At 40.4% G+C, this 18,901-nt stretch overlaps 1 protein-coding gene across 1 annotated transcript; it reads left to right on the top strand.

Moving 5' to 3' along the window:
* Positions 1-1,889: 1,889 nt before the first annotated feature.
* Positions 1,890-18,602, top strand: NARF (nuclear prelamin A recognition factor). Its single transcript, XM_063456010.1, has 11 exons — positions 1,890-2,145; positions 7,825-7,911; positions 8,547-8,687; positions 8,772-8,904; positions 9,981-10,115; positions 11,690-11,808; positions 12,408-12,537; positions 13,767-13,839; positions 14,780-14,914; positions 15,319-15,476; positions 16,745-18,602. Exons 1-11 carry the CDS (start codon positions 2,119-2,121, stop codon positions 16,984-16,986), a joined length of 1,380 nt encoding a protein of 459 aa, XP_063312080.1. The 5' UTR covers positions 1,890-2,118; the 3' UTR covers positions 16,987-18,602.
* Positions 18,603-18,901: the final 299 nt, after the last annotated feature.

Here is an 18,901-nt window from a genome sequence, read left to right on the forward strand (position 1 = left end):
CCTAAGATGCTTTTGGAGATGCTTTTGGAGTTAGAAAAAGCCTTGAGTAATACCCCATTATTTTTTCTCCTTAAGGAACTTGACAAATGACTCTTAGAAGCTGAGTCTGCAAACCAATTTCTGAGCCATCATGCTCGTCTTGAGGCTACTGACAAGACCATGCTTCTAGACAAGGATATGATTAAATCACTAGAAGCGTCAGAAGTAAATTAAATGGCCATTCTGAAATACTTTAAAGAATCCAAAATTCTAAATCTGCTGACCCCATGGGAAATATCCTCCTCGAGATCTTCTAACCATTGCTTTAAGACCCTAGAGACAGATGTCAAGGCCACAGCAGGATGAAGCCCAGAGGAAATATAGGCATTACACAAGTTGGAATCCATTCTTCTATCCATTGGATCTCTAAGTGATCCTGCATCATCAATTGGTAAGGTGGTCTTCTTGGCCAGATGAATAATGGCTGCCTCAACTTTGGGAGCTGGTTCCCAAGGAGCACAATCACTAGGCTTAAATGGATAGAGTTTAGAAAGCCAGCCTTGCAAGGAGACTTTTTTCTCAGTCTTCCTCCATAAGCAGATCCTCAAATGTTTTGTGAAATGGAAAAGTCAGGTGCTTTTTCCTCAAGTCTTCAAAATGATTGCTAGAGGCCGGTTGTTCTTCTTTCTTATCCTTCAAATCAAGGATGTTCTGAACTGCCTTAATAAGAGCTTCAATTTTCTTACTATCCATGAAAGCTGGATCAGAAGGCTTGGACCGCAAAAAACAGAGCCAGAAATTACATTGTCACTATCGGCGTCATTGCGTTACAATATGCGTTTCACCAAGGACTGGAGAACCAGTATGGCCCATGTAAAGCAAGGTATTGGTCCCTTAGGGGATGAAGCAATGAAGGCTGTTCTGGGAATCCTTTGAGCGGAGCTATACCCGTCTGTAGTGCTGCCATGGATATATCCGGGAAAGAATATGTTAATATACTGACTAACTGCTGCACTTAACTGTACCTCCCTCTACTGTGTGAGGTCCCCTGTAAAGTACCAAGTACATTGTCGGTGTTGTGCTATATAAATCACATACACACAGTACTGACGTTTCTGTACCTGACTCTACCGTAATGTAACCTGTAAAGTGCTGTGTACAGGTGTTAGTGCTATGTAAATAAAATACACAAGTATAAATCTATATCTACTTAAGTGGAGGCTATAGTAATTGTACTGCCCATTTTTGTCACACTCATCATTATATGAAATACAAAACAGGGGTACCAGCAGCTTAAAAATGATTTGCCAAAAAAAATGTGAAGGACTATGCCCACAGCTTCTACCCATTTTACCTCCATCTGCTGAATGTGTACCATGTAAAGTGCCACGTACACCTGGTAACACTATATAAATATCACCGACCTCCTCTAGATTATAACCTCATTTGAGCAGGGTTCTCCTCAACCTATTGTCCCTGTAACAATTTGTAATTGTCTCATTTACTGTTAAATGTCCCCCTTTTATAATATCGTAAAACTCTGTGGAATAAGTTGGTGCTGTATAAATGACAAAAATAATAAAAATAATAAAAATAATAATAATAATATTGTATTTTCACAGTTATATTAACATTTACCAAGCTACAAACAAGTAATGCGCTGTGGTAACATCAGGAAAACAAAAACAAAACAAAAAAACACACAAAACAAATGTTTTTATTTATTTATATTTATATATATATATATATATATATATATATATATATATATATATATATATATATATTTTAAATACCGAACATTTGTGTCTATGACTGCATGATAATAAGTCAATGTTACACAATAATGTGCGCGGTCCCTTTAAGAGCCGGGAGATCACGTGACCTCTTGTGCAACTCCAGCCCAGAGTGGAAGTGGTAGAGCCCTCCTTCTTTGTACTCCCATTGGCTGCCATGCTGTGCCCATCAGGTTGGGGGAGCCTGAGGTGGCTGTAGAGCCTGTAACAAAGGCCAGGGTGACATAGAAAGGGGGTGCTTGCCCCATCTCTGCCTCCAGTGTGCCTTACTGGTGTATGATCCTTCTGTAGATAACCCCCCCCTCTCTGTATCTATAACAAGGGGCCCAGGACCTGCTTCAACATGAAGTGTGAAAACTGCACCAAATCGGTATGTATCAAGCTCTGATCTATCACTAGCACCCAGGATAAGGGGGGATTTAACCCTTTCACACAGCCAGCCCTGCAAGTTTGACTTTCATGGGCTGTGCTCCTGGGTTAATGCATGCTTACTGCTTTATACTATTGTTTACATTGTATACATGCAAATTCTGTGTTTAGAATGTCTGGCTTTCAGACAGGGTGAAGTTTAATTCTGATATTCTAAAATAAGAGATTCTAAGTTGACTTCAGAATCTAAGGTTTATTCACTAAAAAGTGACTGGTGGTAAACGACAAAAAAAGATGAGGGCTCAATCAGCCAAGTTGGGAAAACAGCAGAATTTGAGACTTACTCCAGTGCAGCTACTCTGGTCTAATGTTTGCAGTTTGACTTTCAGTACAATAATAAGCTTTTTGTTTTTTTGTACAGCGCTGCGGAATCTGATGGCGCTATATAAATAATAAAATAATAATATTTTGCTCAATTCAGAATTCAGAATTGAAATGTGAATGCAGGAGAGAGAGAGAAAAAAAGCTGATTTGGGAAAATTCTCTAATTCAGCTTTTGTCACAACTTGACTATTTTAGCCTGAATTTTGACATCCGGTTTTAATTTACTACAGTTTGGGGTTTAGTAAATATAAATAACCGTGCGATTAAACTATAAGGGATTATTCAGTAAACATTAAGTGGTGAGTAACTCAAAACTAAATCGCAAAATTCAGGGTAAAATTGTTAAGTTGAAATGGAGAACTTTTGCAGATCAGTTAATTTAACCCAAATTTTGCAATTAAATTTACAGTTTGCCACCGTCTGCTCTATTGAATACGCCCCCTCTACGTGTGCAGCATGTAGTGTTACCGTCATATGGTCAACTAACAGGGTTTTTTAACCCCTTAAGGACACATGACATGTGTGACATGTCATGATTCCCTTTTATTCCAAGTTTGGTCCTTAAGGGGTTAACAAAGTGAGAATTTCATTGTACAGCGCTACGGAATCTGATAGCGCTATATTATTAATAACAATAATAATAATAGGGTTCACGTGTGCTTTGAAACTGCAGAATTTGGGGGAAATGTCATCCTAAAATTAAAATTTGGCACACATTTTTTATTTGCACACCTTTCAGTGCGAACGTGTGTGACATTTACTCAGTGATATCGGTTGTTACAAGTGACCAGAAGCATTTTAAGCTAAGTCAATATTTTTGGATTAATGGAAAAACATAAAAAAAAAAAAAAAAAATTCCACTTGTCATGATCAGCACAGCACACCGTGTGACCGCATTGGGTAATAGTGTTTTCTGAAATGAAAGTGTGTTTTTACAAAATTGCAAAACTTAAATGTTTTAAATATTCTCCAATATCTAGTGAATTTTTAAAAGTTCAAAATGAATTTCAAATCCCTAATTTTTCTTTTCCCTTTACAATGAATAGTAGTGACTTAAAAACTGGACTGTAAAATTTAGGTGCAAACAGCTGATTTGGGAAAAATATCTAAATAAAAATACAGCTTACCTGTTTCAGCATGCATTTTGCAGTTTGGTTTTCCGATCCCTGTTTGGTAAATAAAATCAAGTGTTCACAAAACTGCAGATCTTAGGAGAAAATAGTTGAATTGTGGGGGAAAATATCTACACACTATTACACGTCCTACTATTTCCTGAATTAGTGGTTTATTCAATAAACAGTGCGTTGACAAACATTGCAAAGTAGCCAACATTGCAATATAGCTAAACAAGAGATGCAAAAAAAATAAAAATAAAAATGTTTTTGGCTTATTTTGGGTTTAAAATGTTGCTACTCGTTTATCAACTCACTGTTAAGTTATGAACCAATTACTTTATCTCTATTTATTTATGGATGTAGACGAATGTTGGTGTAGGCACAAAGTGTAATGCGATGTTTGGGACTGTAGGACACAGTTTTTTTTATAAAGTTTGATAGCTAGTGTGGGGTCAGACAAATACTTTGAAATTAGAATCATAGACATAGAAACATAGAATGTGACGGCAGATAAGAACCGTTCGGCCCATCTAGTCTGCCCAATTTTCTAAATACTTTTATTAGTCCCTGGCCTTATTTTATAGCTAGGATAGCCTTATGCCTATCCCACGCATGTTTAAACTCCTTCACTGTGTTAACCTCTACCACTTCAGCTGGAAGGCTATTCCATGCGTCCACTACCCTCTCAGTAAAGTAATACTTCCTGATACTTATCTTGCTGTGATAGTTTTTCTTCTTCTTCTAAATTAAAAATTGATTCTGCATCCCCCCTTCCCATTCATGTTTTGCCCCTAAAGCTATAGCAACATTTGCACCGCGGGTAACCAGTAACCACAACATAACTGCTTTGCAATATAAGCTGATATCACAGGAAACAGTTTAGGTTTTATGGAGCGAAAGAATCTATGATTTCATAAGACAACCTCCAGCAGCTGGGTATTCTTATAGCCAAAGCTGATTTTTTATTTGCAAATGGCCTCTTGCAAAAAACTGTAAATAGTTGGTAAAGGAAGTATGGGGATTCTAGCTTTAGAGCATCAGTGCCCAGCCTGGGCAGTGGTTTTTGTAGACGGGGGACTAGGCAGGGATTTTGTAGAGGGGTGTGGGGGGACTGTTCAGGGGATTTTGTAGAGGGGTGGGGGGGGGGGGACTGTTCAGGGGATTTTGTAGAGGGGCGCGGGGGGGACTGTTCAGGGGATTTTGTAGAGGGGTTGGGGGGGACTGTTCAGGGGATTTTGTAGAGGGGTGGGGGGGGGACTGTTCAGGGGATTTTGTAGAGGGGGGGACTGTTCAGGGGATTTTGGAGAGGGGGGACTGTTCAGGGGATTTTGTAGAGGGGGGGACTGTTCAGGGGATTTTGTAGAGGGGGGGACTGTTCAGGGGATTTTGTAGAGGGGGGGACTGTTCAGGGGATTTTGTAGAGGGGGGGACTGTTCAGGGGATTTTGTAGAGGGGGGGACTGTTCAGGGGATTTTGTAGAGGGGGGGACTGTTCAGGGGATTTTGTAGAGGGGGGGACTGTTCAGGGGATTTTGTAGAGGGGGGGACTGTTCAGGGGATTTTGTAGAGGGGGGGAGTGTTCAGGGAATTTTAGAGAGGGGGGGACTGTTCAAGGGGATTTTGGAGAGGGGCGGGGGGGACTGTTCAGGGGATTTTGTAGAGGGGCGGGGGGGACTGTTCAGGGGATTTTGTAGAGGGGCGGGGGGGGACTGTTCAGGGGATTTTGTAGAGGGGCGGGGGGGACTGTTCAGGGGATTTTGTAGAGGGGGGGACTGTTCAGGGGATTTTGTAGAGGGGCGGGGGGGGACTGTTCAGGGGATTTTGTAGAGGGGCGGGGGGGGACTGTTCAGGGGATTTTGGAGAGGGGCGGGGGGGACTGTTCAGGGGATTTTGGAGAGGGGCGGGGGGGGGACTGTTCAGGGGATTTTGGAGAGGGGCGGGGGGGGACTGTTCAGGGGATTTTGGAGAGGGGGGCTGGGCAGGAAATTTTGTAGAGGGGGGGGACTGGGCAGGAGATTTTGTAGAGGGATGGGGTTGTAGAAATGGGATTCGGCAGGGGTTTTGTAGAAGGGGTGACTAGGCACGGGTTTTGTAAAAGGTGGGGGGAGTTGTAGAAGTGGGATTGGGCACAGGTTTTTGTAAATGGGGCAGGGGGGTTTAGAAGGGTTTTTTTTGGGTTTTTTTTTTATTGCCTACTACTGTTGTAGTAGGCATTTAAAAAAAAAAAATTTAAAACAATTTACAAAAAATAGTGGGTGTTTAACATTTGAATTGGGGAAGAGGTGTGCCAAAAGCTATAGGTATGTCTCTGAGCACATTACATTCTGTGCACCTCCTGCACAGCTTCCTCACCGCCCCCAGGGAGCTGTCTGCCGGGACATGACGTCATCCCTGCATCACTGCTGGGCGCGCAAGGGATCTATGCATGAAGAGGTCCCAGACTCCAGCCCAGCAGCAACCACTGCCCACCAGGAAGAGGATCCACTCCAGCGCTCCCAGAGCAAGTTAGGGAGGCTGGGTTGACCTCTTTAGTATTAAATGTGTGTGCATGTGATTTTTGTGTATGTTTTGTCAGCGATTGGCTGTGTGCGTGGGGGGGCAGGGATCTGTGGACATGTTTGTGGGTCTGTGATTGTGTGTGTGTGTGTGTGTATTTGTGATTGTGCGTATAGGTGTGATTATGTGTGTATAGATTTGGGAATGTGTGTATAGGTGTGTGTGTGTGTATCTGTGGTTATGTGTGCATACGTATACACGTGTATATGTTTAGTAGATAGCTCCCTAATTTGAAATCCTTAAATATGCCAGTCCCACACAAGGATAACAAATAAGGGGATTATCTACTAAACCATTAAAATATCAAAATTAAGAAAAGGGCTTTTAAATATATATATTACTTGTATACATGATCTATATTATATATTTTATGTGTTGCCCAAGACAATTCCAATGCGCTCAATGCGGCCCAGGGAAGTCAAAAGGTTGGACACCAATGCTTTAGAGGGATAATGATGTGGATTTGTATATAAAATTGGGGCATTTTATCGCTGGTGTGGCTAGTGAAGGGCCAAGGCACACGTGGCACCGGGCTTCGAGCCGTGTGGGGGCTGCAAATAAATTCCTTCTGCTGAGTTAAAAGCACTAGTGCACTTTGTGGGTAAGCTAGCTTTAATTATAACTCTCTTTAAATGTGCGGGTAATGAATTGCAGCAACATGTGACCCTCTTGGCTGTCGAAACAAAAAAGTCAGGTGGGTTCTTAAATAAATCTCTGTGGCTTATAAATTCTCTAAATATTTGTCTGTTCGCCCCTAAGCTGTTTTGTATGCTTTGAAATATACAGGTGATCCTGTCGTATTTGTGTTTGTTAGGTTTATGCAGAACTGAATGGCTTTTATATGTTTGACAGTATGCTATGATACTTTTTGAATGTCAAGTCGTTTGCTAGCAAAGCATCTGGTGGTTAGAGGGCTGAGATATAGGTGTCCCCTGTAATGCTGTCATTCAATGACATAGTAGCCCAGTTGAAGAGTTATTTAGTAAATAGAAACTGGACCTTACCCATGTGATGAATTCCTTATTACCCTTCTTCTGCCTTTTTGTATTTAATTTGGCTTTCTATATTCACCTTGTTTTCCTGAGCACATTTAATGTTTTTGTTTTTTAAAGAGTTGGGCAATGCATGAAAGATGCTGCCCATCACGAGTTAGAATTGATTAGTTTCAGGGAAAATTTTTATCAAATAGTTGAGAAGGGCTCCTTTGCAATCGAGGCTCTCCCTGCAGCGCGTGAATACTGCATACTCTAGGTCATCACTTTCCGCATTCCACCCAACAGCACGCAGAAATGGCATGGGTGCAGGAAAACGTGTTGGTTCTGCTAAATCTAGTATGGTTAGATTAAAAACCGGTAAAGTAGTAGGGGTCCAGGCACTCCTTGGTTCAAGACAGGCACTTTATTGGGAACCACAACAGCAACGCTTCAACCCCAAAAGGTCTTTGTCAAGCTACTATTATGCTATTATATATACGTATACTAATCAAGATTAAAAAGAGGGTCGTTTCCAACTTGTGATTAAAGAAAAACCAACCAAAATAAACCGTGTGTTTAGGTGTAAATTTTGCAGATGTTGCTGGGTGGCTGAACGTTTCCACTTTAATGTTAAGATGATGTCTGTTCTCAGGAATGCAGCAAAAAAAAGAAGAAAAATGAGAGTGGGGAGTCTGAAGATGCTGATCCGCTGGCTGTCGCCTTCGGAGACGGCGAGGAGGTGAGAACTGACTGCCCTCTATCCAAAAATCATCTTATCTGACACCCAACATGTTCTGTCTTAGGTTACCCAACCCTTCATGGCCTTATCTCTAACCCTCGCCCCTTACTCATTCGCTGTCCTTGGCTGCTTCAGATAAATTCCTAATTCCAACTTGTGACTGTATTATGATGCAGACTCCAATCATTCCGATGCTTTGCCTTTCACTTATATTTACATCATTATTGATTCATAGTGAATTTTGGAAAATGCAGCGTAAGGCGTTTGCAGAATGAGCTTGCAATAAATAAATAAATGTAAAAAAAAAACTAAATGTTGATTCTACATGCAGGTATTTCGGATCTAGAGTGCCGTTATGGGCGGGATCAGTCTGATATGCAAATATGTTGCAGGACATTAATTATGCATACTATAGGGCAGCACTTTTCAAGTCATGCCCCTCAAAATGAAGAAATGATATGTGGCCAAAAAGCATGGTGGGTCTGTCCACCTTAGCTGGGATCCAAGGTTTTGGCTACCTTGTTCCTTCTATTTGCATCTTTATCTTTTCTCACCTCTGCTAGAAGTTGGTCTTTGAAACCATCTCACTACATTCAAGTCACTAATTACCAGCGGTTCCTTTCTCTCCCCACAAGAACGAGTTCCACCGACTCACCGAAGCGCGTATCTTTCTGAGTGACTGCATGGCCTGCGGAAACTGCGTGACGTCTGAGGAGGGGGCTCAAATCTTTGCTCAAAACCAGAAAGCATTTTTCAAAGTACTAAGCCTTAACAAGGTAAGAAGAAAAACTCATTGGAACTTGTGGTTTCCTCAAAACCTTCATTTGAAAAAATAATGATGATCTTTGTTGCTTTTGCAGAAATGCGACACGTCCCTGCACCGTCTGGTGGTTGCGTCTGTAAATCCACAGTCCGTACCTTACTTTGCCGTCAAGTTTCGTCTGTCTGTCTGTGAAGCGGCCAGGAAGCTCTGTGGTTTTCTAAAGAGTCTGGGTAAGTTACTTTAATGTTGTTGGGTTACATGTCTTTGACCAATGGTACAGTAACCAAGGATACACAGATGCCTTAAGTAACACATTCATTGGAAAATATAACTGAAAATGTTTTAAAGAGACACCCTAAGTTACATTAGCAACATAGCTTGCTGTAGTGGTTGTGTTGCCTACAATGTCTTGGAGCTGAATTCCTCTGCCTTCTCTAATGGAATTTGGTGTTCTATGCAGCCTCTGAAGATTGCTAGATTCTATATGAGTGGACGCTGATTGTACTTGTGATATAAAAGTTAATACTGGTTTGATCGTAGCGTAAAGTAGAAAACCTCCCGTTCGCCTTGGGGGTCTTCTGAGTCAGTCTGAATAATTTAGTTGTGATCTGATCAGATATCTATAAAGTGCTATCTCTGCTTCTCCATATCCACCGGGTGACCTACTCTATAGAACTGAACCGAATGCTTTAGGTGAGATCTTATCTTTAAAAGATCTTAACGTGTATAGCTTGGAGGAAAGACAAGGCAGGGGGATATGACAGAAGCATGTAAATACATAAAGGGAATCAATATAGTAAAGGAGGAGACTATATTTAAAAGAAGAAAAACTACCACAACAAGAGGACATTAAATTAGAGGGGCAAAGGTTTAAAAATAATATCAGGAAGTATTACTTTACTGAGAGGGTAGTGGGTGCATGGAATAGCCTTCCAGCTGAAGTGGTAGAGGTTGACACAGTGAGAGAGTTTAAGCATGCGTGGGATAGGCATTAGGCTATCCTAACTATAAGATAAGGCCAGGAACTAATGAAAGTATTTAGAAAACTGGGCAGACTAGATGGACCGAATGGTTCTTATCACATTCTATGATTCTTACCAGGGATCTATAAAGGTCTACCACTAATTCTCTATATCCACCTGGTGATCTGCCCTATATTACTGAACACAATACTCTAGGTGAGATCTTACCAGGGATCTATAATATGGTTGTTGATGTCCCACGACTCTGTGCCTTTCTAGGTAAGGGCTATTGGAGATAATATACTCCTATGTGTCTCTTTATTTTTCCTTCTTCTCTCTCGCAGGTGCCCAGCATGTATTTGACACAACAATTGCTGCTGACTTCAGCATTTTGGAGACACAGCGAGATTTCTTACAAAGATTTAGACGGCAGACTCAGGATGAACACGCCTTCCCCATGTTTGCCTCTGCATGTCCAGGTATGCTTCAGAAGCGGAATTCATTTTGATCTTGCCCGAATATTGCTCTTGCGCTGTTAAACTGACTTACAATGATGGCTAACAGGTTATCATCCTTTCCATCAGTGTTGACAATCTGCAGACTTACAGAGTATCCATTGGCTGGCATGACTTTGCAGTCTGCTAGGGACAGACTGCAGTTGAATGGACTGCAACTACATAGACGGGTTTACAGCAGTCAGATCACATAACTGGGGCATGACTCTGCAGTTTCGTTTAGTATACACATCATCTGGTATTTGTATCCCTAAGGTGAATAATCTAACAATAAAATTCACAGAATTGGCAATCACGGTACAGACTGTCTTGGACATTACCGCAGTTAAAAACAATATTGGAGGAAACTAACACGACATGCACCCTGTCCATAGGTCATGGAGTGATATTTATAGTGTGAAACTTGTTTTTACCAATCTTCCATGCCCCGAGCAGTTCACTCCTTCTCAGGAAACTGCTGATGTATGGAAAAAAACAGTTTTGCTTTGTGTACATTTAAATCTTTAAATGCCTTTTTAGGAGCTCAGCTTTCTTGAGTTTGTTTCCTAAACAAACAATGACATGGCAAATAGTCTGCAATCTGCTTCTAGACAGCCACAAGAATTGCGAGGGAAAGGTGATCCATCCCTTAATATGATCCTTCTCAGAAATGGAAACCTCTTTGGTCAAAGCCATATGTGAACACATACAGAGGTTTATTCACTAAACAGCGAAATAAGAACTGAAAGGCAAAAAGTGATTTCGAACATTCTCTAAAAGTTCCATCTTGACTATTTTGGTCCGAGTTTTACAATTCAGGTTTCAGTGTTTAATGAAAAAATCTACAAGGTTGTTCAATAAAGCAAGAATTGTCAGACATTTAAAATTCATTTAGAATTTTACACCAAAATAGTAAAAACGCAATCAAGCTCACCAGGAATTATTATTATTATTATTATTATTATTTTTAATTCAGCTATTGGGCATAAAACTTTAAAAACACTTTCCATTCTTGACAATACACACTTTGAAGAATTACTTGGTGTACACATATCTGCAAACTAGTTTTTTTGGGGGGGGGGGTGATGTTTGGACTAATTTTAGCAAATAACACTTTTCTATTAGCAGCAGAAAAATTCTAAAATTCTATACTACATGCATTTTATAAACCAGAATTTTTTATTTTGGTATGGGTATTAAAATACAGGGTATACAGAACACCAACACAGTTTTCAGCACTCGATCCTGAGCTACATAGTATAATCGAAAAACAATTTGTGCAACAGGTATAGAGAGCTTGCCTAGAAAATGTATAATACATGGAGAGACAACTGGGTATTTTGTTATCGACAGTGAAACGAGTGAATCGTGTCTTCTTCGTGTCTCACCTTGGCTAACCTCTTGGGAAATGTTCTCTACCCCATGCTCAGAGTTTGGTGCAAATGGCTTGTGCTTGGTATATAATACAAATTTAGAATTGGGAGTGTTTTTCCTTGTCTTACTCTGATTGATTTTTTTATTTTTTTTTAACTTTATTTATTTATTTATTTATTTTTCAGGGTGGATGCAGTATGCCGAACGAGTACTGGGTGACTCTGTGACTCCACATATTTGCACGGCCAAATCCACCCAGCAGATCATGGGATCACTGGTTAAAGGTTACTTTGCTTCTCACAAGGTGGGTCTGGGTTTTAAAATGTTAGTATTCTGCTATTTGGGCTAAAGTTTTGTATTCTGTATGTGACGAATGTATAAAGTTATGAGTGGAATTTTATAACTCCATAATTTTCCAGTCGGGCAGCCATGAGATTAGCAGGTTCCCACCATAACCTGAAACAGTGTGTGATGAGGAAGTGATAAGGTGGCCCCAGGCTTCCTGGATGATCTTTTCCAATCTGTTGTAGGAACTACAAAGTAACACGTTGGTTCTACTGAGATTTAGAATGCTGACTACTTACATGGCAATAAAGACAAGCTAGCGTGAATTGCTGAATTACATAGAGAGTAGACCATTCTTTGATAGAGAGTGGAAAGCGCTAAAAGGGGGGAATGATAGAGATTTCCCTTATAGGCTTACACCATCAATCCAGTCTTCAATGACACACAGCGGTTGAGGATTTGCCAGGATCCCCATTGGAATTGCATTGTAAAACTCCTTCAATCGTGTTTTTTAGGGCTTGTTGAAGACTGGCATGTAGATTTATGCAATGGTCATGGTGAGCACTGACTGAGATTTGTAAACCTAAATCTGTGGATTTGTCTTCTTCTTTCACTCAGAACCTTTCTCCTGACAAAATATTCCACTTGACCATAGCCCCCTGTTACGACCGGAAAATGGAGGCCCTGCGGGAAGATTATTACACCGCTTTGTATAAATGCCGGGATGTTGACTGTGTGCTCACCTCAGGTAGGTCTCTCCTTCTTTCTGTCTGTAAGCTGGACATGTTGACCCAACCAATCAGAATCTTAAGAGGTCAACATTCCGACTGACATGGCAATATTAAGCTTATGTTACAGTTTATTTTTAATTTTTGGTGGGGTTGTTTTTGTTCTGATTGTTTTTCATTATAGGGGCACTTCAGGCACTAAAACAGGTAAATTAAGTTGTTATTCTGCCAGAAGGCCCCAAGGCACATTTTTACCTTCAGCGGTTAAACCATTCTCGAACGGTTTAATCCCAAAGTTGGCTCCAGCTCTGATGTCAACTCCTCCCCAGGCGGAATCCGGCTTCTGAAATTTCAGGAAGTGTGGTGTTCCGCTGGGCAGGTGGTCTGCTGATTGGCTGAGAGAAGTCATCTGACACACTCAGCCAAACAGTGACTCCCCATTCACAAAACTGGCTTGGGAAAGGTACATTTCTTTCCAAGCCAGTTTTGTGAGTGTGGAGTCACTGCTTGGCTGAGAGCATCAGCTGACCTCTCTCAGCCAATCAGCAGACCACCTGCCCAGCGGCATGCCACGCTTCCTGAAACTGACATTTCAGAACCCGCATGCCTTCTGGGGGTAGTTGAGATCGGCACTGGAAGCAACTTTGGGGTTAAACCGTTCGAGAACGAGCGCTCAGGGGTCTCCTCGCACCATACAATCTTTTATTTACATTAAAGGGACACTATAGTCACCTGAACAACTTTAGCTTAATGAAGCAGTTTTGGTGTATAGAACATGCCCCTGCAGCCTCACTGCTCAATCCTCTGCCATTTAGGAGTTAAATCCCTTTGTTTATGAACCCTAGTCACACCTCCCTGCATGTGACTTGCACAGCCTTCCATAAATACTTACTGTAAAGAGAGCCCAGTTTTTTTTTCCATGCAGGCTCTGTCAATCATAGCCAATGGAGGTGTGGCTAGGGCTGCATAAACAGAAACAAAGTGATTTAACTCCTAAATGACAGTGAATTGAGCAGTGAAATTGCAGGGGAATGATCTATACACTAAAACTGCTTTATTTAGCTAAAGTAATTTAGGTGACTATAGTGTTCCTTTAATTTGTTATGGTGCCTCATGCTGCCTAACTGGCAATGTTACATTTTCGGCACTGGCAGTAAATAACAGTAGCACCATTTTTAAACAAACCCATCATTGCTGATTTGCACCAGTGTTTTGAAAAGTGCTTTACTGTCTTGTTTCTGGTCGTTAGGAGAAATCATGCAAATAATGGAACAAAGAAACCTCTCTATCAAGGAAGTCGAAGCCTCTCCATTAGAAAATGTGTGAGTTATTTATCATTCACTTATTATCATTTTATTTCATAGCAATGAGCGATATCCACAGCGCCAGGTAAATTGAGTAACGGGTTTAATAATGCTCACTCTGACAGGCTGAAACAAATGCATACAGTTGGGTTTAAGGACAGATGTACGTTATATACAGAGGAAGATTGATAGTATAATTAAAACCGTAAAAAGATACCAAATTCTACAATGGGTGTCAAAAACGACAACACACTGACGTGAAATTTCTTCCATACCCGATTTCCATTAATGGAATGTGGGGGTTAATGAGTTTCAGGGGTAGCTTTGTGGTTTTTCACATGGCTTGAATCTTGGCACACACGGCATGTAGTATTTTTAATCTTTCTTTTTTTTTTTTTTTAAGCGTTTTTGTGTCTTGCTGTAGATGTACTATTTGTTTTTCCAAGGTAGTACAAAGATCCACCCAGCTGAGTTTTCTGACAATACATGAAGTCTAAAAGCTGAATGAATTTCCTTCCTCTGTCACGATTAATTCTCCTGTTGATCTGTTACATTCACCCTGTACACTAAGACAACAAGAATTCAAGCCATACAGAGACTGGTCTGACAACTTCCCACTAGAGTTCATTCTGTTGCGTTTTTGGTTGTTTTTATTTTGTAGAAAGAAACCTCAACAATCACAAGTATAAGGTAGAGAGTGTTCTATGAGTGGAACATTGCAGGGGACAGACAGTTTCTCCCAGAAGGAATTCTATGATTCCACTTGAAAGCAAAGTACTTTTACATGTGATCAGATTAAGTGTTCAAGCTGAACGTTTTGTTTTATTTGGGGTTTTTTATGTTTCCTTCCTTGTGTTAATCATCTGATTTCAGTCATGGGTTAGGCCGTCAGCCTCTATAGATTATTACTGAGATGACATTTTCCCGTGTATAATATCTGTACTGGCTTCTCTTGTAGGTTTGCTGGAAACACTTGTGAGTTTGTTCGCCACGAGGGCATTGGCTCTGACGGGTACTTGGCACACATCTTCCGACATGCGGCTAAGGAGCTCTTTGACATGGATGTTAAGGAAATCACATACAAAACACTAAAGTGAGTGAGCAGGCCACTGCGATGTGATGCTAAATATTGATCTTTACCTTAATCTAAATTTGGTCTTGCTGGCCAAACACAGACCTAGTGCATAGTGAACCCCACGTGGTCCTGCAGTTGTTAAAAATATACAAGAGAGAGAGTTTGGGCAAGTGAACTGAGGGGACAGCTTGGGAAGAGATCTGGGAGACTCATCCTGGGTTGTCCATCTTTGTCTCATAACAAGGAGCCTTGTCTAGATCATTCAGTTCACTGTTTACAGGAAGCTCTTCTCAAAATATAGCTCAGGGGACTTTATGCATATAATCTCTGAAAATAACCCATCCTTGATAAATCCCTGAGTAAATGGAAATGCTGTAGAATACTGTGTGTATAATTAGATTTTTAATGTATTTTACTTTCAGAAATAAAGATTTTCAGGAAGTTTGCCTCGAGAAAGATGGAGAAACTGTCCTGCGCTTTGCTGCTGCTTACGGCTTTCGCAATATTCAGAATATGGTACTTAAACTGCGCAAAGGGAAGTTTCATTATCACTTTGTGGAAGTCCTGGCCTGTCCTGGAGGTAAGAATCACAATATGGCACTATGCAAAACTTTTATTCTAAACCAGTCACCTTTTCCCCCTAAAACATTTAAGTTAAAATACAAAAGTGAAATACGGTAAAAATTGCAGTGTCTAATGTCAAATACCACCATATACAATGTTCTTGTCTCTGACTGCCAAATCTATTTGTAAAGTAAACCAGATTTTTCTAATAAAATATTTATTTATTTAAAAAAAATATTGATTTAATTGGAAAACATATTTTTTTTTCTTCATGTCTTGTGTGTGCATGTTTATTGCTTTGTCTTTTTGAATTATAGACTTCTCAGACCTCCTGCTATCTGTAAATAAATGTTATGTATAATTACCAATGTAGGCCAAAGTAATAGCAGTGGTGCAGTCACCAACTAATGAAATGTACCTGTTGAATGCTCCATTTTTTTATTTTTTTTTTTAAACATGTGCCGCAGAATTTCTCTATATACACAAGGATCATTCTTCTGAAAATGCTTCCTACGTTAATTGTCTGGACAGTTCGGTATTTAAACAAGCACTCTGTTGAATTTTTCTTGCCTATATATAACCCCAAAGAAAACATGCATGCATTTTTTTTTGCGGTATGTTTTCTTTGGGGATATATGCAAAAGAAAACCTTGCTAAAGCTGCAGATATGTTGTCTGCAGCCTTTGCAAACCCTCCCCTTTTTCCCAGCACAGACTTTCAATCTGTGCCAGGAAATACTCCAATGCTGCGTCGGCCACTTCCGATGACAAAAACATCCCTTGCTTCTTCTCCCTAACATAAAAGTGACAATTTCTATTGAAATTTGCACTTTTTTAAACCGTCACAAATGCAATGTTCCCTTAAGCTCATGTGTGTAACTTCTTTGTTCATTAGTGGTCACACACTCATTTGTACTTGAGATTCTTTGAGTTGCTGTTTTAAATTATCCTCTTGCCTTTTCATTATAATGTACTGGAGCCCAACCCACCAGTTAAGTGGTGGTGCCCTTTGAGACTACAAATTGGGCCAAGCCTCATGGCAAATCTTTTATGAGTTCATCTGGAACGTTGAGTTTGCAAAGAACTTACCACTACCTCTGTTACGGAGAGGAACTTTAAGAGTCTAGCTACAATGTGCCCTCCTAGAATTGACTCTCTCTACTTGGCCCTGGATTGCCGTACATTTTAGACATTTAATTTGGATACTAAAACTTTGAAATTGCTGAACAAACTCCAACCACTGTAGCAGTATGTAACTCTTTATTTTTTTTATTTCCTATATCAGGATGCCTGAATGGAAGGGGTCAGGCACAGACTCTGGATGGAAAACCAGAGCGAGCAACTCTACATGAGATGGAAGAGGCTTATACGCTAGTCCCGGTACAGAGTCCCGAAAATAACCCACACATACAGGAGCTCTATATGAACTGGCTTGAGGGGGCAGATTCTCAGAAATCAAGGGAAATGCTACACACCAAGTTGGTTCCCGTCTCTCAAGCTGGAGCAAGGCCGGACATGAAGTGGTGACGTTCTGTAGACGCCCACCGAACATTCGTACTGTTCTATGCAAGGTGGCCCTTAACTCCTGCCCTCATAATTTCCATCAGTAGCCTCAGAATTTTATTTTAGATTTTTTTCAAAGATTCATTTGTGGGCAACGTCATACTTCGAACCCTTTTCTCGAAAAGCTGTTTTGGAGAATCTGTAGCCGCAACGTTAACATATTACCTGTGAATTTACACAATGGCTCAACCAAATTAAGGTGGTTGATTTTGAGTTCTACTGGAAGAATGTTGTCTTGTCTGCTGTAGGTTTTGGGTCAGACATCTGCGGAAATGAAACTCAAACCTATTCTTCAGCAACTTTGGCGCTTGTCAGCTAAATAATAAAACTAAACTATTTGCTGCTAGATTATTGGGCTACAAAAATAATCAGTAAGCCCAGGACTTGAAGGTTTAAATTGGCAGTGCATATAAGTATACTTTTTGTGACTGACAGTGACTGCCACCTGCCAGGGCATGATTTAAATATAAAATAATTAAGCCACATTAGGCACAGTGTGTTCCCATTATTGTCCCTCAAAAAACAATTGGTTGGAGACTATAGGTGTGCAAACCAACTGTCTTGATTGAAAATCATTTATAAGCTGTTACCCCTGCCTGTCTGTCTTTAAATAATGAATGGTGCTTTATGTCAGTTGCTGGCTTCCAATATGATACACCCCTAATGGTTCAGGTTTTAGGGACATCCCAATTCTCTCCCAACAGGGATACTATTAAAACTGGAACTGATTATGTTCTGCGGGAGGTTTAGTATAGGTATGGAGGACTTCATGAGTAATCTGGTCCGACTACCATTGCTGAACCAATTTATATGGACGTTCCTTTTCTCAGGAGGTAAACTCAAATGTCTACCTTTAACCTGTAGGTAAAGTTGATTAATATTCATGTAAACAGACACTTTAAGCACTGTCACTACTGCAGATTTTTGTATGGGATATTGTGCAAAGAGTCTGATTGCAGTGCCCCATAATGCATCCAAAGGCATCCAAAATTTGACAACTGTGACAGACTGCGAGAACTGGTTTATCCCTGATGTTTGCACCCTATTACTGCTGCCCAATTCTGTACGTCATTGTACACTAACATGGAGACAATTGCTCAGACATAATGATATAAAAATGGGTAAGGAGGAAGTCGGTACCTAACGGATGGGAACTGCCACTACAATACACTGTAGTTGTTATAGTGCTTAGTGTGTCTGTTTAATGTGGTGCTGGTCTCGCTAGCTATTCGATTAAATGTTGTTGATTCATGTTTTGTTTTTGTTTTCAAAGTGTTCGACTTCCTTAAAATTACCAAAGAGGCTGGAAACTTAATTTGAAGATACACAAATGCGCTGCTAATATCCGTGTAATATTTCAAAATACTAGCATTGTTCTAACTGGTGTCTAACCTACCACGAGGCATGAATGTTACATTTCTCCCCCGGTACCGATAATTCTTTACTTTGTTTTCTTGTTGTCTTTGAATTTGTGTCCGATGACTAGCAATGCATTCGTCCATAAACCATGTTTGCATGGGTCTATTTATTGTATTAGCTCATCGATGCACACACTTGGAATAAATGGTAGACCTTTGAAATTGTTCTACTGCGTCACTTTTAATTTTATATTTTAATTCCAGTTTGCATGGGGTATATTCTTGGAGTGCCTATAAAAGCCACATGTGAGATTCCGGTATTCTAAAAGGGTCAATTTAAGCTCTTAAACCTCTTCATGTTAATCAAGTGGTTTTGGGGTAGAGACCTTGTCCTTACTCTAAAAATTCAAAAATTGCCCTTTCTGGGAAACAGCAATGTTTTCATTTGTCCAAATCCACCACCTAGGGCCTAGGACCTAGACTGACAGTCCTCTGTGGCTTTTCCTCTTTAAGCATTCGGT

The sequence above is a fragment of the Pelobates fuscus genome, chromosome 5 (genome assembly GCF_036172605.1).
Source record: "Pelobates fuscus isolate aPelFus1 chromosome 5, aPelFus1.pri, whole genome shotgun sequence".
In the NCBI taxonomy this organism is placed as follows: Eukaryota; Metazoa; Chordata; class Amphibia; order Anura; family Pelobatidae; genus Pelobates; species Pelobates fuscus.